The 22,131-nt window shown below is 37.3% G+C and overlaps 1 protein-coding gene across 1 annotated transcript in view; it reads right to left on the bottom strand.

Annotated features, from left to right (window-relative positions):
• Nucleotides 1-4,570: 4,570 nt before the first annotated feature.
• Nucleotides 4,571-22,131, bottom strand: part of LOC149480461 (uncharacterized) — a 28,472-nt gene continuing 10,911 nt past the window's right edge. The window contains exons 16-22 of the mRNA XM_089706359.1: nt 16,308-16,316; nt 13,258-13,413; nt 12,594-12,736; nt 11,660-11,919; nt 10,807-10,958; nt 7,106-8,561; nt 4,571-6,477 (exon numbers count right to left, since the gene is read on the bottom strand). Coding sequence (XP_089562485.1) covers nt 7,113-8,561; nt 10,807-10,958; nt 11,660-11,919; nt 12,594-12,736; nt 13,258-13,413; nt 16,308-16,316 — 2,169 coding nt within the window. The 3' untranslated portion in view covers nt 4,571-6,477; nt 7,106-7,112. The remainder of the gene's footprint in view (nt 6,478-7,105; nt 8,562-10,806; nt 10,959-11,659; nt 11,920-12,593; nt 12,737-13,257; nt 13,414-16,307; nt 16,317-22,131) is intronic.

Genomic DNA, 22,131 nt, shown 5'->3' with positions numbered 1-22,131 from the left:
CTTTCGCTGCCTCGAAGTTGGTCACGTTGCTAACCGTTGCGCTGCGGAATGCGATCGTAGTCGGCTGTGCTACCGCTGCGGACAGCCGGACCATAAAGCCGCAAACTGTACTGCTAAGCCGAACTGCATAGTATGTGTGGCTGCAGGCAGGAAGGCGGACCATCGTCTGGGCGGCAGCGGCTGCTCAGCTGACAAGGCGCCTAAAAGAAGACCCAATAAACCAACTGCGGGCTCCCAGGCAGAAGGAGCAGATATGGAGACTGTAGAAATCGTTACAGCGTAACATGGCCCTACGGTTTCTGCAATCCAACCTCAACCACTGTGCCAGGGCTCAGGACTTATTGATCCAGAGCCTGGCACAGTGGTCTATACATCTTGGAATATTATCAGAACCCTACGCTATCCCCAGTGGGCGGGATAACTGGATTGGAGATCTGGACGAAGTGGCTGCTATAGTGGTGACACAAGCAGAAGGTGCACCCCCATTTCGCGCACACATGAAGGGTCATGGATGCGTGGCTGTTAGGCTCATCGACACGGTTGTCATCGGAACATACTTCTCACCGAATAAAACTCTTCCTGAGTTTGAAGCGTTTTTGGGAGAAGTGGGCTCCCTGATTCAATGGGGACGCCCTCACCAAATCATCGTTGCTGGGGACTTTAACGCTAAATCCGTGACGTGGGGTTCTGCGGCTTCGGATGCCCGTGGAGATATTCTCGTAGAATGGCTCGCTACTCAAAATTTGGTTCCACTCAACCAAGGCACCGAAAACACATGTGTGCGCATGCAGGGTGGCTCAGTGGTGGACGTGACTTTCGCGAGTCCCGCTCTTGCCTGCCGTGTTCAGGGTTGGCGAGTCCTGTCGGAGGTTGAGACCTTATCTGATCACAAATATATCAGATTCGAGGTTCTCCCTACGACAGGTACTACGAGGAACACAAACCTTGCACCTGCCGAAAAGAGGCCGAGATGGTCCCTTAAGAGCCTGGATGGACACTTACTAGAGTTAGCATCCTTAATCAGGGCTTGGTGTCCGAAACCCGAAGCTATAAATGTAGATGCTGAAGCGGAATGGTTTGCCGAGACAATGATGCAGATTTCGGATACCGCCATGTCAAGACTTAGAAGACCTCTCCCACAGAATAAGGCTTACTGGTGGTCGAGGGAACATGAGCGGCTTCGATCAGCATGTGTGACTGCTAGACGCCGGTTTACCAAATACAGGCGAAGAAGGAGACGCGCTGATTACTCTACTGCTGAGGAGACTGAAAGATACACTATCTATCAGAATGCCAAAAAGGCTCTCAGAGATGCCATCGCGGTCGCGAAGGAAAGAGCCTGGATGGAATTATTGGACACGCTTAACTTGGATCCCTGGGGACGCCCTTACAGGCTGGTAATGAATAAGCTGCGTCCTTGGGCCCCGCCGCTGACAGCCACATTGGAGCCAGCGCTGCTGCAAAAGGTAGTGACCACCCTATTTCCAGGTCAAAGTTCTAGAGTAACTGATCTTTCGGGCCAAGTCGGAAACGATCAAGAAGACCGGACCTGCGATGAAACTATTCCAGACGTGTCCTCAGCGGAATTGAATGCAGCGGTAGACCGTCTGAAAAGAAAGACTACCGCTCCGGGTCCGGATGGAGTGCACGGTAGAGTGTGGTCCCTTGCGTTGTCACATGGATTGGACCAACGTTTCTGTGATCTGTTAACAGAATGTCTTAAGAGCGGGAGGTTTCCGGAGCGTTGGAAGATGGGCCGCCTTGTTTTGTTAAGAAAGAACGGCAAGCCAGCGGATTCACCATCTGCATATCGTCCGATCGTCCTGCTGGATGAAGCGGGCAAGCTCTTCGAGCGAATTATCTCCAGTCGCATTCAGACCCACCTGACGCGGATAGGACCAGACCTGCACGAGGCGCAATATGGTTTTAGGCGGGGGCGCTCTACTGTGGATGCGATAGCTCGGCTGCGTGATATCTGTGAAGGATCCGTCTCCCAAGGGGGGGTAGCATTGGCAATATCCTTGGATATTTCCAATGCATTTAACACCCTCCCCTGGGACAAAATCTTAGACGGCCTTGCCGGACACGAACTACCACCTTATCTCCGCCGTATTGTCTGCTCATACCTCTGCGGGCGCCAAATTGCCTTCCAAAGGCAAGACGGCTGGGGTAGTCACAGTGTTGCATGCGGTGTTCCACAAGGTTCTGTATTGGGGCCTCTTCTGTGGAACATCGGATACAACCACGTGCTACGAGGAGGGCTCCCGCTGGGAGTCTGCACTATCTGCTACGCCGATGACACCCTAGTGGTGTCCACAGGCCGGGACTTCAGGGAGGCGCGACTTCGAGCCACAGCAGGAGTGGCACAGGTGGTCGCTCGAATCAAAAGCCTCGGGCTCAAAGTAGCCCTCGAAAAATCTGAGGCTATATGCTTCCACGGCCACCGTAGGGCCCCACCGCCGGGGGAAGAGATCGTCGTGAGTGGGGTGCCCATCCGAATTGGGCCCAGACTGAAATACCTCGGTCTGGTGCTCGATCCGCGGTGGACATTCCAGGGTCACTTTTCGGCACTGAGCACCAAGCTCAGCACGACGGCAGCGGCTCTTTGCCGCATTATGCCGAACATTGGCGGGCCGAGCTGGGGCTGTCGCCGACTTTTCGCGGGGGTTGTGCGATCACAAGCACTGTATGGGTGTCCAATATGGGCAGATAAGCTGCTGACGCGCAATACAGTCGTACTGCGGCGGTCACAACGAGTGGTGGCCATAAGAGTGGCTAGGGCGTATCGCACCGTCTCCTATGATGCGGTTTGCGTCATTGCCGGGACTGCACCTTGGCATCTTGAAGCCGCTGCCCTCTCACAAGTTTACTGGCGAAGAGCGGAGGCAAGAGCGAAGGACGAGGGCCTCACCTCCGAAATGCTGTTGGAATGGAAACGAGAAGCTCGCGACGCGGTGTTTCGCCGATGGCGTCGGGAACTGGACTCGTCTTGCGTGGGGGCATGGACATTGAACGCTGTCAGCCCGGTACTCAGGGAATGGGTGGACAGGCAGTGGGGTCCGCTCAGCTACCGACTGGTGCAGGTGTTGTCTGGCCACGGGTGCTTCGGCAACTACCTGCACAGGATAGGCCGTGAGCCGGCTCCCGCCTGCCATCATTGCAGCAGCCTACAAGATTCGGCTTCACACACCCTTGCAGACTGTCCAGCTTGGACAGACGAACGTGAGTCCCTCCGGAGCCTGCTGGGAGCAGACACCCAGCTGTCTCTGCAGACTCTTGTGGAGACCATGGTCTCCTCCGACGATGACCGCGCATGGAAGATCGTCGCCACTTTCTGTGCGACGGTAATGAAGAGAAAGGAGGACGCAGAGAGGGCCCGGGAAAACGACCCAGGGGCGGATCCTCTGCGTCGACGCAGACCCGGCAGGCGCAGGCGTCTATATGACCAGCGCCAGCCATAAAACAACCTAGAGAAAAAACGCGCGGGAGGTTTCCGTAGATACGCGCATACTGTAGCTATGCCCGCGGCAAGGAAACCGGATCCCCCGCGACGTAAGGTGGATAGGCCCGGAATGGAACGGCGATATTGTTTAATATCGGCGCCCATTACACGCTCCCGGGCCTCGGAGGGTCGCCATGACGCGGCAGTCGCCACACAGACGGCGGGGGTACAAGGCCTGGCTGTTAACCCCCGTCGCTCAGGGTGATAGACGGCCACCGTTGGGTTTTAGTGGGTATGGCTTCGCAGCGAGTCCCACATACCCCCTTGGACAGTAAAACTGCCGAGGGGGATGCGTAAAGGCATTTCCCAACGTTAAAAAAAAAAAAAAAAAAAAAAAAAAAAAAAAAAAAAAAAAAAAAAAAAAAAAAAAAAAAAAAAAGGGTTTCTCTAGGGAAATACCATACATCTTTGGCGTTTATACAATTTTACATATTAGTGTATCATAGGCATTTTCAAAGTAATTTCATAAAATGAAATCAAAATTGTATATTACTAGTGGTCCGCCCCGGCTTCGCCCGTGGTACATATTTCGCAATAAAAGGTAGCCTATGTCCTTTCTCGGGTATCAAAATATCTCCATACCAAATTTCATGCAAATTGGTTCAGTAGTTTAGGCGTGATTGAGTAACAGACAGACAGACAGAGTTACTTTCGCATTTATAATATTAATAAATAGTATGGATAATGGACTAGCTGCTCCCAGCGGTTTCACCCGCATGGCTCCGCTCCTGTCGGTCTTAGCGTGATGACATATAGCCTATAGCCTTCATCGATAAATGGGCTATCCAAAACCGAAAGAATTTTTCAAATCGGACCAGAAATTCTTGAGATTAGCGCGTTCAAACAAACAAACTCTTCAGCTTTATTATGATACTTATATGATTGTTGACTGTTGTATTGGGACATAAAGGCTTCCGAAATCTTTCGAATTTATAGAAAAGTTATTTATTTAATTAGATAACGACGATCGTGAATCTGATGATGACTTAAAATTAACAATTAAGCATATTGCTTAAGTAATGGTTTATAGAAAAATACTTTCAGGGAAAAATTAAAATAAAAAACCAATGAGAAATTCTACATCCATTATATTTCAACGTCATCAGTGGTGATAATTAAAACTAATACATTTTGATCAAATTGAAAACATCACGTTAGTTTATACACAAGGGAACCATAACCAAATAATTGAATGAATACTTAATTATTATTTAAGCTTCTCTCATCAATATCTCAAATAGCATTGTAGAAAAAAATACATATTATAATAATTATTATTATATTGTTACGCGCAAAATTCAGGTCTTTGAGATATATGGACTGACGCGAGACTAAATATGGTATAATTAAAAAAAATCAGTCTAAAAGAAGGAACTTGGTCTCTCATTTGATGTCAGATTACAACTTAGAATGATCCGTCTTAACCTTAAAACTAAAAAGGAACATAAATTTAGAACTTAAAATTAAAATAATACAAAAGAAAATACGAATAGTACCGTAGTTGTGAAAAATAGAGGAAAATGATTCCCAGTCCATACGAGGCTCACACCCACTTCAATCTCGAGATTCGCACACCTTGACTAGTTCAGTTTGGCAACTCCCCATACAATAAGTAAAATTCATCAATATTCGTCAATTCACCGTAAAACTTGGCCACTTGTGACTGTTTTTTACACACCCATATCATTATTAAACTTCGCATTAGAAATATGCCTGTCACTCTCGAATAGCTGAGGCAAACTAGCGCAACTCAAGGATTTAACTAACTTCATTATCCTAATACCAATGACAAACCATCTCTTCCTCTGAAAGAAATACACTAACCATATATACAAATACCTATCTTACAAAATTGATATGATAAAACTTAGATACATTGCCGTATCGAAACGAAGGAACATCAATTGATTCGCACAAATAATTTTCAAGAGTATTGTTTACATGGAAGATTGTTTCCCGCACAAATAAGATCACTTGTCGTCCTCACCGCAACCGAATTCCGATTATACACAGCCCAATGTCGATCACTTATAAAAATACAGTCTTGTTTTCAATATCACATAGGAATTGTAATCTGACGCCAAAGAAAGGGGGCAAGTGATTTGGCAGTGTTACAAAATATTACCAAAATCCTGTCATAAATATATATACGATATCCAAGATCACAATACGGTTAATACTTACGAATTATTCTTATGTTAGTAAAATACGTAAAGCAGTGACATATCATGTACACTACCGGTAACTGAAGGGACAGCGTTCAAATTATTCTTAACACTTAATTAGTCTTATAAAGTACGCGGCTCATTACTTAGGACTTTATCATCGTATTGGCAGCTATCAACAATTTGACACAGAGATAAAAATTTTGCACATCTAATTCTAGGACTATAAATTTGCAATAGGAAAAATTATTATTACAAACCGTCAAGAGATTCTTACCGAGATTTTCTTTCAGCTGAGTAGAAACTAATCAAACTGTGCGTAAACGACGCTTAATAGTTAAAAATACTCGCTTATAATTTAATTAAAATGTACGCCTATTCGTATAACGCTGTCTCTAAAAGGGGAATCGGTATTTTGCCTAAAACTAATTCTTAAAATATTTTTAAGAATAATATGGGATAGAATGAAAAAATTAATTGAAAACAACGCTTCTATGCTAGCCCATCAAAATGTGATTCGGTAATAAGTTTAAAAAACACACTGGTCAATGTAAAAATGTCAGAAGCATAGGCAGTTTGTTTTCAATTAGTTTTTATAAAGATGTTGGCCCGCGCGTATCGTAGCTGTAGTTTTATTACGTTTTTTTAATTTTCAGCCGGCAATATACAAAATCGTCACCGCACAGTACACAATGGAGTTGTAATGATACAAATATAATTAGGGAGTGATGTTATTAGCAGCCTCAGTCTTGTCATTCGTGTGATGTGAGCCAACACTACGACGCACAACGATCCCAATCAATCTCGCTTCTGTAACACACGATTGAGATGTTAGTTATAGTATTAAATTAAAATTCCTATACACATACAATGAATATTATCATTATAAAAATGACAATATAAGTAAGCCTAGTCACATATTTGCATAAATATTTATACAAGTAACATTGCTCTTAAAAATTGTTAGGAGATATACGGATATTTTTATAATAAGGCAATCCTTTTTATAACAATAAATTCTTGAAATTACTTGTTTATAAACAAAGTACTATAATGAACAACCGAATTTCTGAAAACTATGATCTATTTGCATTATTTGCGTTTTATTTTGGCTTTTATTTTAGAAAAAGTTATATAAATAATATATTAATTATTGTTCTGTCAATTAAATTATTATCAGATCTAAACATCCACTGTCATTCTACTTCTCTTCTCTACAGAAACAAATTTCCTAAATCGACGATTAGGTTTATTTAAGTAAGGGCCGATTTTTCAATGCTTGGATAACTTATTCGTCGAATAATGTATCTACCATTTTAAAAACGTATTCTAATTGCTCGTATTAGACAGTTTACGTGACATTTTAATATTATCGTGTAATACTTTATTGGACGGATAAGTTTTATCCAAGCATTAAAAAATCGGCCCTAAAACTTACAAGAATTTTACGCCTCCGTCGCCTGCTCTATGGGGTCTGGGCGCTCCTCCGCCGCGAGGGTTTTCACTTTGATCTCCACATCTTCCACCTTACTGTCTCCTTGTCCCTTCTCCGAATCATTCGCGTCACCGTTGGAACCGTTCACCGCTTTACCATTTTCCGCTGATAATCTAACACTAATTTCAGCTTCTTTATTTTCTACTCCATTCTGATTAACTGCTTCTGGTTTGCCGTTTTTTGCATCCCCGTTCAGTTGTTTTTCTTCAGCCGATTCAGTTTTGTTTTCGACGCTCGTTTCCTTCGATTCCGTTTTCTTGTCCGTATTATTCGTTTCCGATACTTTTTCATTCTCACAGGTGGCAACTTCATTCGTTTTTGTCGTATCTACAGAGTTTTCAGCGCTTTCTTTATTATTTTCTACTTCTAATTGTTTCGTTTCCGTTACTTCCGATTTATCCCCCTCTTTAGCTTCATCTTGCTTAGTTTCGATAGGGCTGTCTAATTTGTCCGCATCAGAATTTGTTTCTTGCGAACTAGTCTCGGTTGTGGCATCACTTATAGTTGTACTTGGCATTTCCTTTAGTTCTGCTTTTGTTTCACACTTATTATTCACATATGGCACAGCTTTGGTTTCCTCGCCATTTGTAGCCTCGGACGGTTTAACATCTTCAGGTGTTTTTGATTCAGTTGCCGCTTCTGCATCCAGTAACTTATCAACATCCTTTGAAACTTCATTTTCAACCTCCATCGGATCTTCTGCAATAGTATTTAATAAAGGTTTGACATTAATGTTATCCAGATTAGTTACATCCTGCACTTTAGACAATATTTCATCGCATTCCTTTTCTAATTCGTCTCCAACATTTTGTAGATCTTCCAAATCAGTGGCCATTGCGGGTTCTTCAACAACAGGTTCTAAGTCATCTATTATTTCGGCAACTTCAGACAGGTCCTCCTTATCATTTGTTATTTCCTCTATTTCTGTGATAACAGTAGGCGGAGTTTCTTCAGCAACAGGTCCACTGTCTTTTTTTACTTCAGACTGATCCTTTGGCACATCAGCTGTCTCCATTGGCACTTTTTCCTCTTTTAGATCTTTAGTTTCAACTTTCTCTTTGTCCACCTCATCTACATTTGCCTTTACAGATTCATTATTACCATTAACATTCTCTGTTTCCATTTTATCAGCATCTTTATTTTCTTCAGGTTTATCGGTATTAGCTTCTGTTACGATTGGTTCGATGTCACACACTGGGGCATCAAGATCTTTTGAATCTGTAACTTCTTCGATTGTGGTTTTAATGGTGGCTTCTTCAGTCTTTTTGCTTTTAGCATCTTCAATAGGTGCATCATCTACTTCCATTTTTTCTGCCTCTTTATCAACCTTTTCTGGTGCTTCTTTCGTTTCCGACGTCTCAGGAATGTCAGTTTTAGGTACTTTTGCGGGTTGTTCATCCTGAAAAATATAAAACATCTATATATAATATAAAATCCTACTAAAATACTTAATTGAAGAAAGAATGAATGAAAAATTCTTTAATGCACACAAAAATACAAGATTACAAAAAAGAATAATACAAATTATAATATTATGTACAGAGGGCGGTCTTATCGCTGTAAGCGATTTCTGCCAGACAACCCGAAAAACCATAAGGATTACATATTTTATGGTGGTGGTGCATTACATTTTGGATACATAGTATGCTTAAAATTGAATAAAATTAATAATAAATAAATATAAATAATTATGTCATAAATAATAAATATATAAATAAATAGATACATAATAACAAATATATACATACATACATACATAATACATATATAAATACGTAAATAAATACATACATTAATATATATTATACTTACACAAATACACATACGAACTTAGAGAAGAACATCAACATACATGTGAAACTATATAAATTATAGGCAAGGAATAAATTTATCTTAATTGGTAAAAATTGAACACTAGAAAATTATGGCATTTATTTAAGACAAGGAAATCAATTACAGTAGTTTTTTTTTTAATACATAGTACAATTTTTCAATTAATTATGTACACAATTGTCTGGTTTTAGATAAGCGCGAGAAACCGTTAGTATTTTTCGTTGTGATTTTTTTAGAAATTTATTTAAAAAAAAGCTCAGTATTTTCTTGTATTTGCGTTTACACGAATAATACTCGAATCTATACTAATATTATAGCTGAAGAGTTTGTTTCTTTGAACGCGCAAATCTCAGAAACTACAGGTCCGATTTGCAAAATTATTTCGGTGTTAGATAGCCAATTTATAGAGGAAGGCTAAAGGGCATAGGCTATATATCATTACGCTAAGACCAACAGGAGCGGAGCCACTTGGGTGAAACCGCGAAGCGCAGCTAGTAATGTATAAAGCACATATGGAAATAAAAGACTTTTTAAACGATTTTAAACACAATTACGACAACGCGATGTTTCGAGCAGTTCACAGTAAACATAGTCACAAACAGACTGATATCTTGCAGGACTACAAACAATTATTGTTGTGTGATCTTTCTACACTTGCTATTTGCTTGCTATTCTCTACAGTTGCTATTTTTTGGTTGGTATAGTTTGGTTTTGCCGATATTTTCTAGTCTTTAAGTATGTTTACTTGCCTCGCGCTCGTTTCTTGAAATAAAAGTCATGGCAAGGATTTGTTAATTCATCAAAAATTTGGTGATACTTTAAAATCTGTTCATGACTTTCAGTCCAAAATTACTTTTATTTTGAAATTATTTCTTTGAAGAAAATTAAAAAAGTAAATCGGAACTTATAATAATTTGATATTAGATAAATGGTTTAAAATCAGAAAGCTATTATTATTCTCAGGCTTTAACAGACAAAATCACAGGCAGACTTTTAGTTGAGTAGCAATTTTCGAATTTACATCTATTCTTTCATTGTTTTATTAACTTTTGTATGAGCAAAACAAAGAAATATCAATAACATTTTGAAAAACAGTTTATTTATACATCATAATATATTAATTACAAATTTCAACAGCACTATATTCAATAACAATCAATAACAAATGCAAAAAAATAAGAGAATCTACATATAATCAAAGTATCTACAATATATACAAGTATTAGACTACATAAGGCGAGGTAACAATTTATAAACCACCACCAATAATATAAACTTAACACTGGTGAATAAATATGGAAAAAAAATTACTACGAAATATCAGTAAGAAACGATTTAAACATTGCAACAAAATCGAAAAGTAATCAATTTAGTATTTTCACATTGCAAAACTATGGTAATAGTCAAACAAATTTCATCTTAATATTTTACCTAACAAAAAAATTGTGCGTGTACTATAGTCTATAAGTGTACACAAGAAGTGAAACTTCTATATGACCTTATTTTTCAAAAAATAATTTACTATATTATGCAACTTTACAGAAATACGTCAATCACGCGCGTGGTAGGGATAAAAACAAGATGGCGCGTAACGAAAAAATGTTACACTAAATTTTTTTAACCCCAACCCCGATAAAGAAGTTTCACTTCAAAAAAAATCACTAATTGATAAAATTTTAGCACAGATAAATTATTTCCATATTTCTTCACCACAATACACACAATCTACAGCATACTAACCTCAATCAATCAATACAATAAATAAATAGTGCATGCAAAGCTGGCTACTGTGTATGATCATCGGAAGGCACCTGTGGGTCCGTCTTGCGTTTGTTAGAGACGGTAAGTTGGGCGAATGTCTGGATTACTGGGAAGCTGTTTATTGCTTCCTCGGGTAGAGTGGCATTGCCCTCTCGGCTCACGAGGGCCACGTGGAGACCTGCTTCGCGGGCTGCTTCCGCTTCTGTGTACATTATTGGCATTGAGGTATTATTATAGAGAGGACACCACGAACAAAATCTGTGCGATAAGCGCGGCGGCGCGGGGCGGCTAGTGAGTCATACACTTTGTAGATATTATGCCTCCTATTACTTAAAAATTAAAATCAATCAATGTAACAAATAAATACTGTTTATCTTTGTAAAAAAATATGAATAAACTTATCAATTAAAACCAATCAATACAACAAAAAAAATAGTTTGAGACGATTGACTCTAACTAGTGTTGCAAATAGTGTAGTAGCGATGGCCTCTCTAGTACGTAGTACATAGTAACTCAATGATTATTGGTGAGATTGTTAAACTAAGAATATGTCATGATGACTAGATGTTAGACTTGTTTGAGGTTTCTGGATGCCCGCAAGATACTATCACCTATAAGAAACCTGTTTCACCCATTTATTTACTTGTTTTAGTAGTGCTAATATAAAATATCATTCAAATTGATCTTAAAATTTTAAGTTTTGTAAGTAATTTAATCTTTCTGGGTGATTCTTAAATAATATGGACATGAATGTTGTGACAAAAGTGAAATTATTCAAATGTAAAGTTTAAATTAGTAAAGTATATTTGCAAGACACTGAGTTTAAAGAAATAAATGTATAATTCAATTCACGCATGTAAATTCATCAAATTCATTTTTTTTAAGTTATAGACTATTTCATACCTTTAACAATATCAGTGAGGAATAAAATATCATCAGCACTGCAACCAATTTTCTCAATGATCGCCTTATAACTTGAAGCTTCCTGTTTAGCACCGACAGCTGTGTCAAAGTGACCATCAATGAATTTCAGCAAGTCACCGGAGAGTGATTGGCCGAATAAGAGCTTTTGAGCTTGCACCGAGCCTGACGAATAAATGTACACTTTCTGGCCATCGACTGAGTGCCACTGGTCGAGCGCTGGCATGACGTCATCGTAGACACTGAAATGGAATGGAAATCTCATTTGAAATTATTTCCACAAAAAAAAGACGTGTGGCACTCTGGGACTGCCGCGGTAAAGCTATTGCATAGCATGCCTTCTATTATATTCAAGCCACACCTCCGTGCCCGTCGGAGTGGGGAGCGTGAGGTTTTTACGTTACAGAATTTCTAGATTCGGTCCCCGCGCTCAAGGCCCGCGATAGAAGCTATGCAATAGCTTAAAAACATTTTGAAGAGCAATGCGCGATGTTATGTCACAGATATGGTACATGAAAATTATTAGTTATGTTTGGGAAACTACATTGTAAATCTAAAATAAATATTAATTACTACTCTCTCCATCAGCAAACTTTTTCAAGATAACAATAAAACTCAAAGTATTCAAAGAGCTCATTGCCTTTATTCTTTGGAACTTAGAATTGGTGTTACTGTGCACAGGGAAAAACACAACGCATTCGTGACCGTGTTGTACATACATTAATAGCATATGAGACTTCTTTATGTACCTAGGTTCTGATATTTACAACAATTTTTATGTTTATTTATATAATTCAGATTTGTACAATGTATGCTTCTGTGATTTGTGCACTGCAGCTTTAAGAGGAAAATTGTCGTATTGCGACCAGAAATACATACATTACTTACAATATTAATATATAAAATGTTTACTCACTGTCCTTTAATATCTCCCTTGTCATACCCTTGCTTCCAGATCAAACCTTGCAATTGTTTGAGCGCGCCAACTTTGCGGTCCGATGACATTTGCCATTTTACGTTGTTCACAAGACCTTCAATTTGGTCTTCCTTGGAGGCATCCTGTAAAAATGATTGATTGTAAAACTTGAAATCGCAGAATTAATTATACTTATTTTAATAGGCTTATAAAAAATTATTTCAATACAACAATAATTTAATCTATACTAATATTATAAAGATTGAAATAAATAAAATTTGAAATAAATATTGAAAGGTTTGTATGTATGTATGTATGTATGGTTTTCACGCATAAACTACTGGACCGATTTTGATGAAATTTGGCACAGATAATCTTTAGACCCTGAGAAAGAACATAGGCTAACTTTTATTGCGAAATATGTACCACGGGCGAAGCCGGGGCGGACCGCTTGTCTAGCATAAAATCAATCCTTTAACATACTACAAGTTCATTTGTGTGTAAAAAAAATGATTTAGATGCTATTAAATATGAGAACAGCCTTAGAAAAAAAATCTCATTTAACGCAGCATTTTTATAATAAACAGACTTGTATTATTATGTATAATATTGTTTAAGATTAAGAATAACATTTCGTGGGTGTAAAAGCAAAATGGATCAATACCTCTCCAGGGATGGCAACCACGCCTTCCACGCTCTTCTCCTGATCTTCAAGTGCGAGTTTCCGCAGAGCGACGACGGCTTCCTTAACATCCTCAGTCTCCCACTGACTGTCAAGGAACTGCTTCACGTTCTTTTCGGCGTAGGGGAATAATTTGTCCTGGAAAAGAAACAAGTTTTAAAAAATCGATATTCTCAGTCTTTTCGTGATGCATTTTTAGAAATTTCTCTTAGAATGCATGATAGACATGAAGTTGATAACGTATTTAGACACAAAAATTGTTGTTGAAAAGTTTTTTTTTATTAATGTCTTTTTGTCTGTAAGGCAGGTTGTAGGCCACAACGGAGAAGGATAGCGTTTACGCTCTACCACTCTCTCCTTTTTTACCGGCAACCGGAAAATTCCTACAATATTTTTTGTGGAATAATTCGTTTAATTTTCAGTTTAAATATTAGTTTCATAGCAGGTAAATGTTTTATATATGCGAAATTTTTAAAGAGTAAAAGAAATTCGATCACGAGACGGAATTCGTAGGCCGTACCGCGGTAACGCCTAGCCTCAGCCGTGATCCCGTCTCAGCAACCGAATTTCTTCTACTCTTTCGGTTTCATGTGCCTTATGAGGCACAATATTGTAACTCAATCAAGTCAATGATTACAATATTGTAACGATGGAACGCGGCCTCTATTGAATTTAATTTTTATTTAGTTTTATTAGGAAATATTTTGAAGTGAAACATAACCTTTCCGTCCACTAAATACGAATTTAAGATCATGGCAAACCGATAAATTAGATACGAAATTAAGCGCTGTCATAATGCACAGACAGCACATTTTATGTCAATTTTGACTTTTCGGTTATGACTTCTATGTCTATTGAAGGATACCCTCATTTTTTTTAACAAAGGTGTCCAAAAAAAGACCCAGAATCAACGATATAATATAGGTAATAGGGCGTAGATGCGTTATACCGTATACGCGCTCACGAATTGGCACCTTAAATTCGGGCCAAATGGCCCGACTTTAGTCAGTCGTTCCGGAAGCGTCGTTGTATTCGGTTGCGTCTTGTCAACCTCCGTCTCGTGTGCGCAAGCAAAAACAATCAAAAATGCCTACTTGTGTGATGAGATTCTGCACAAACTATTCGACAAATATTTCTAAAACTCAAGGAATCACTTATCACCTGTAAGCTCGTAGCTTAATATGACATAACGTAAACTTATTTATATAATTTTTTTAAACGAATTTCTTACTTATTTTATTTTGCTCCTAGCTTCTATACTATATAACGATTTCAGAGTTGCCCCCTTGGCCTTGGTAACATTATATTATACATACTTCAATGTCAATCCATTGCATTGGTACCTACACATTAATTCATTCCTGTCGATTCTGGGTTTTTTGTTCATATAATTTTGGACATGTCCTTTCTTTGAACATTATTCAAACTTCTACAATTTGTATGTTTCTTACTCCTCTTTCGATGTCCAATCGGCCCTTTGGTTAAATGTAGGTATTATTAATTAATTCCAAAGTTTAACAGAAATTAACACTTATATAATATTGTCTTCGTCTTACCCACAGAACATAATCTTACTTGTATACGTAGTATATTATTATTAATATGTGGTCTTACCTATCTACTACTCAGTCCATAATATAGGTAGAAGATCATTATCCATCCATACCATCGAAGATCTTAAACATCGCGAATCCGAATAAAAAGAGTTTCGAAAACCATAAGGGCGACTTCAACATTTTTTATCAATTAGAACTTGAGACATAAGTAATCTTAAGATAAATCGATTTCCGATTCATTCTGTATATAATTCTACAACATAAGAAAAATCTAGTTTCATCATTGTTTTCATCTTGTAAAAACAAGAGATAATAACATTTTCACTAGGGCATGCACCCGGGTTTACCCGGTTCCGAAAAACCCGGGTAAACCCGGGTTTTTTGATGATCTTGAGAACCGGGTCTGAATAGTATGAAACCCGGTTCTCCCGGTTCCGACCAAAATATTAAATTATAAAGTTTTATTTATATTTTGCTGCATTATTTTAACGAATTTATTCTATCTGGCAACGTCACTCACGCGAATTTTCGTGCCACGCCTCAAGCGGGGCTCTGATTGGTTGTTTTACCTTAGATGCTATAAGTTTCCTACGGTTGTATGTATGTATTACCAAAAAAAAAATAGGCTTCGAAAATGACAAAAATTAGGCTACTGAAATATTTTTATTAGATTTGTCGTGAATTTGAAAAGCTGTTGATTTTACTGTTTCATATAATGATCCAGTCATGTTTTTGTTTTTGGTATCAAGCTGAAATTTATATAGAATACTCAAGTCTTCGGTCCCTTGATGCTGTGAAAAAGTCAAACTCACAAGCCAAGGCATTAAAAGATATAGCCGTAAATGCTGAAAATTTTCGTAAATTTTTACATTCGGTACTTCTCATGAACACAGAGCCTTTAAATTTGGTAACAGTAACGTCTTATAATACAGATAAAGGAAAAATAGGTTTGTTCGGAGCCCTCGGAGCGCGAGTCCAACTCGCACTTGGCTGGTTTTTTGCTTTACAGTTTGCAGTTAATGAATAAGGTTTATATGTGACATTATGATAACAAGGTACTTTGATAAATATAAATATAATAAAGTATTTAAATTTTGTTTCTTTATTAATTTAATAAAATAAGACACAAGCCGCGTAAAATAAAAGGCCCATCAGGTACTTTTAACAGTTACTTTTGTTTAATTTCGTATTTTTTTCGAGGTATTATAAAAGAACCGGGTAACCCGGTTCTACCCGGTTCTGAGGTCGATTTGGAACCGGGTTTCAGAAACTTAGAACCGGACTCGGTTCTGCATGCCCTAATTTTCACATATCGTCACTAAAGTGAAACTGCATTTACGATGAGACAACGTTGGGTGAACGAACTGCGTCGAAGGCGCTACCCAAACCGGCTAGGCTGCCTAGCCAGACAATGTAGATCAATGGAATGCTCTGAATATTTAGATTACTTCTCTTGGTAAAAACTAAAAATTAAACACTTGATGACTTGGGTCAGCATTTAATACGAATAAGGGCAGAAGAAGATCGAAAATCTAATCTAAACAATTGAAATTCAAAAATTGTCCATCTCATTTATGATTAAATTTTAAATTATACATAAGGTACTAACTAGTTACAAAACATAAAAAAGGAAAAAAAGTAGTCTATTTCTGAATTTAAAATTTTACAAACTTTAAAAAAGCCATCGTTCAGAAACTTTTGCGAAATAGATTTAGGATCAGCAAAACGTTCACCAAAATAAATTCACAATGGCTGGCTTGCAGCATTCCTTTGTTGTTAACTTAACAAAAAGAGATATAAGTTCAGTTCGGTCACCTACAGATTCAGTCTAAAATAACAAGGGGTTCTTTCACGATTCTATTCGTAATTTTTACGTGAAGTGGAAATATCTTTTTCAAGAATAACAGTAACAACTTCATTTACATATTAGATAATAAAACATAAAATAGCTCCCCTATCCCAGCCACCCCTCTCGCAAATTCGAAGCACTATTCAGCCATTGTACTTAGCTCGTAACGAGAAATTGGTTTAGAACTTTAACGAAAGGCCTTAGCTTAACTTTAAACAAAGAACATTTTCCCATGAAAAATTTTATAATTTTATTATCACCATAACTTGTGTCTGTTAAATTTAAAAGACGAAACAACTTTAATAATTTGTTAATCTGATGCAAAGCGCGGCAATGCAGTAGGTATACTTGTATGGTCGCGTATGAATTCTAAATACCCGCTTCCACTACCAAGCCCGTCACTGAAAACCGGAACACATTGGATCCACTGTTTAATATTCTATAATCTATATAATCCAATCCCCTTTCCACAAGTACTTTGTATTAGTGTACTTAAATGAAAAAAAAACTGGTAGGTCATGCGTAAGCTGGCAGGAATTGTACTTTGATACTAACAGTTTTGAATAAAAAATATATTTATTAGAAAAACTCATTGCATATTTGATTATTTCTATAGTGCACACAAAAATGAAATGGAGATACGTAAAGAACAGATAAGAGTAAAATATTATGTACAAACGGTGGCCTCATCACTAGGTAGCAATCAATAGTGGTTTAGACCAGAGAAAAGATCTGAGAAATGTCAAATCGCCAGTGGGAACTGATGAAAAAAAATTGTTTGTTTAGCCATGTCCAGAACTCAGAAGGCTAGGAAGAAACCGTAATCGGATCTTTACGGATCGGCGTATCTGATACTTGTCCGTAAAGAAAAGTCTTAAATCAACTTAAAAATTTCTCAAGAAAAACTGAAACATGTGAAATGAATATTATACATGGTGAATAATAAATAAAGTAACTATTTTAAAAAAATAGAGCAATAACTTTTCAACTTTCAAATGCTTGCTGAGTAAGACAAAATCCTGCAACATTCATAGTCATTGGTCTTGCATTATAGAATAAAATTATCTATACAATATGTACCTATCTTGGCTATCTTGATTCATCAAAACTCCTATACTATAATAATATTATGATTTATTTAAATTTTATTAATGTGCAACCTTAACTTTATCACCTGAAACTTTAAAGTTTAAGTACGAGTATATAAAAAATTACCGCATTTCTAAAATAATTTGAGAATCAAAAATTATGTGATGATAATTTCTATTGTGATGGAAAAAATCAAGGTACCTACATACAAAGTAATGGACAATGGACAAGTATAACTGAGTGGTGGTTAAGCTATCAATATCTAACTTTAACTTGGTGATATAAAATGATTACATTTCCTTGAAAACATTTATACTTGAAAAGCTTTCTGCTTATAACTTCTAATATATTATAAAATTAACCTTTACATCAATTCAATTGTTACACAAAAACAGACATTTGATTTTTACATTATCACATATATCATTGTACTATGAACTTTCAAGATAAGATGTACTATATTACACAACTATGTTTGACTTTAACTTTTTACATTACTGTACTTTTAATGCTAGGCGTCCATTACAGGCGGATCGGGCCGGGCCGCATCGCAACGGGCCGTCTCTAATGGACGCGCTGTTTGCTCCTGCGTCCACCTGTACGGGGCGCGGCGGATCGCCTAGGCGGATTTTATCTAACAGACGCTCGCCGCTTACATCCGCCTGCCTGCGTCCACTAGACGGGTCGGGGCGGGCCGGGCCGCAGCGCACCGCCGGCAGAAATCCGCCTGCGAAGCGATATCCGCCAATGCGTTGCGGCCCGCCCCGGCCCGATCCGTCGCTAATGGACGATGTTTCATACAAAACATAGGCCGGCGTATTTTTGCGTTGCGATGCGGCCCGGCCCGATCCGCCTAGTGGACGCCAGCCATAACAGCAACAGAAAAATTTCATTTTCTCTAAATAAATAGATACCCAATAAATACATATACCCTTATGCCTATGCCCTGAATATAATATGTACATATAACAGTTAATAGCGCCTGGCAAACTTCTTGGTCAAAATAAAAAAGTAGCATGGTGGGGTAAGTTTGGGCATATAAAAATGAACTAAAACTTGATATTGCTTTGGGGACACAACTTGTCATATATAATCGGTTGTTTTCTGTAAAAACTGTTTTTTCAACTGGTAGAAAACGGTAAAGAACTGGTTCTATAAGAAGTTTGCATAAGTAATTGTTTGAGTTTTCATTTATAGTTTCAATTGCTATAGAAAATAATTTCAGTTTAAAATTATTACTTATTTCATAGGATAAAATAATTATGAAATTATCTGAACTGAAAAGATTAACTATAATTAATGGTTTTCTGTTCACTCTTCCCTGAAAATGGTAATCTACTATATAAAAATAAGTCGGGTTTTCCTTCCTGACATATGACGCTATAACTCCAGAATGCACGAACCGATTTCCACGGTTTTTTCATTTGTTGGAAAGGTCTCAGGCTCCGTGAGGTTTATACTTTATAGCAAAGAAAAAAGGTGTCTCTGGTGGTGATACGGAGTTCGCCCGGTTTGCTAGTATTGTATAAAAATTCAAAAGAAAATTTAAATACTAGATACAATCTGAGTAAATATAAAGATTTTGAATTTGATTTTAAAAGATATTTTTTGCAAAAAATTGGGACACAATAGCATTTATAGGAAAATAAGGGTAACGCTTGACCACCATCTCTGCTGCTGGCAAGCAAAGAGGAATATTGTATCAAAAATCTTGAATACTACTTTATCAAGTACCTATTATATAAATTATATATTTATCAATAAAATATTTGTCCTAGTTACTAAAATCATTATTATTAAATTAGTAGCAAAATATAAGAAACACTTTATACAAAATATAATACCCAATAATAAATGCAGTTAGCATTCGTATTTTTATAATAAACGGAAGAACGGCGAAATTGAAAGTAAAAGTTACAGTCACTCAACGTAAAAAAAATTAAGAATGATTGTCTTGACAACAGCTTTGCGAGTATCAAACGCACTGACGAAACATCAAACACGTTTTATGAATATAGACGTCTCTCTCTTATTTTCATTCAAACAACACGGGCGAAAAAAGGAGAGCATATACGACCACAGCGCCTATTCAAACAGGACAGTTAACTGTTCCACATTTTTTTAACAGCCAGCTGCATCGAACAGCTGTTTATGCCGGTAGGCGTAGACATAATTATAATGTTACTTCTTTTATTATTATTATTACTAATATGATTTAAGCCTTTATAATAAATAAATTAAATAAAAAAATATCGATAATACCACGAAATATAAAAATTACGCCGTAATTATCACGTATTTTTATTATATTGTGTAAAACAATCCCCTTTTCTAACCTCAACTTTTAATTTGAATTGGAAGTAATGTAGATATTATAAGATGAGAACATTGAATTAGGAACAAAATTATAGATTAGGGTACCATTTTGATTTTGTCCTCCATGTTGCGAATCTGGAAACGCGCCCATTTTGCAGAGTATTCCTATATTGAGTACTTAGATAATCGGTGCAAAACTTATAGAAAACATATGTTTTTTCATCGTAAATCAAAAATTGTCAACAGCAGAAAAAATCACATGTTTCAACAAAACACCGGCCGGCCAATTATATAGACCTACCTTAACAAAGCTGATCGACGTTGTAGTCCCTTCGACGTCTAGGAGTAAAATTTTGCATTTCTTTACTATCTCCCCGATTTCTTTCTTGTTATTAGCCATTTTTAAGAAGTACTACCTTTATCAGGCGCACTTTTGCAATTTTTAGAATTTTTTCAAGACTAGAAACTCTTCCACACCGCACTACAACCCCACAGAAAAGGGCATTGATTGAACGAGACACGAGAAAACGGAGGACTGAAGGACGCGCGGGTGCAGGTTTGCGAGAGAGCAGGATGCATCTATTTATCAAATGTAGAACAGAGATAAAAAACGGAAGGATACACCTCTGGTCAATTCAGCCAACATTACGGCGTAACATGAAAATTGCCATGTAGTGTGTTCGTACTTTATAAATAAATTTAAATTAAGCGTTGAATATTCAAAAATAAAAATCTATTGTGCTTAATGACTTAAAAGTATTACAAGAAATAACAATGTTATAATTTTGTCTTAAAGTTTCCCTGATAACTATTATACCAAAATTAAAAGAAATAAAATAATCGAATGGGTTTTCAGGACTTGTCTTTATTTTTATGTTTATAAATAATTATTGCATTTTCAACAGCTTATAATTATTGATATTTACTCTAAACTTTTTTTAAGAAGTTTAAAAAAAGTTTATATTTGAAAATATAATTGGTCTGAAATCTAGTGCCTTGAAATCTAGAGTGGTAATATATAAATCTTAGACAGTGGAGCAGTTGGTTTCTCTGTCTCCGTTTAAAATATTATATTAAAAATTGTATGACAACTGGGGTTAGGTCACAGACATGTATCAAGATAGACTAAGCGAGTGTATGTACTTCCCGTGTCCGAACTAAGTTTATGAAACTTACTTGACGCTGGCCTACACTCAGTCCGCGCTTGCAGTTCGCCAAGGAAAGACGTGAAGCTAAATAAAGTAAAATGCCGAATTGCGCCGTTATAAACTGTAGAAACTCCACAGCTGTGAGTGGCCGAATTAGCAGAGATGTTTCCTTCCACCGGTAAGTAATTTTCTAATCAGAATATGCACTATTTATTTTAAAATCAAATAAAGAATATCTGTGGAAAACGATCGTGACAAACACGGATACCAAATCATACGAAATGATTCGGAATACATTGCGGCTTTTACTTGGCACGGTAAAGATCGCGTCGTATGATAACAAGCAATGAATAGCGCCTTCTCATTTTTCTGTTCTCATTTTTCTGTCCAATTTTGTGGTTAGTGATGTTCATTTGATGCAACAGTTCTCGATTCTAATCGATTTTATAATCGAACAGAAAAATGATAATTTGAAGGAGCAATTTTTCAGAAAAAAAGGCATAGATTTTTTTTGTCATTTAATACGACTTGACCTAGAACTTTTAAGTATTTTAATACAAAGGTACTAAAAATAAATATTATGACATGGACGCCATGTTAAAGTGTCATCTTGGGAGTTTTTTAAGAAAACTCCTTATTGCTTAGACTATGTTTGTTTTTTCAGTTTTCCAAGTAACCCGAACATAAAAGGAAAATGGATCGATGCAACGGGACATAAAGATTGATTGATTGACAGTTTCATTACTTTCTTTCGATGGCCTCTCTAATACGTAGTACATGGTAACTCAATGGGCATATGTAAGAAAAAGCTAAAACACATTAGTTTACTTGTTAGAATATTAAAAGGTTTATAACTTTATTTTATCATCCCTCTGTCTATGGTAATTATCATTTTTCT

This window comes from Colias philodice, chromosome 18 (genome assembly GCF_061535455.1).
Source record: "Colias philodice isolate Cphi_HAF_F1 chromosome 18, ilColPhil1 Martin Lab GWU primary, whole genome shotgun sequence".
NCBI lineage: Eukaryota > Metazoa > Arthropoda > Insecta > Lepidoptera > Pieridae > Colias > Colias philodice.
This window is presented reverse-complemented; position numbering and strand designations above follow the sequence as displayed.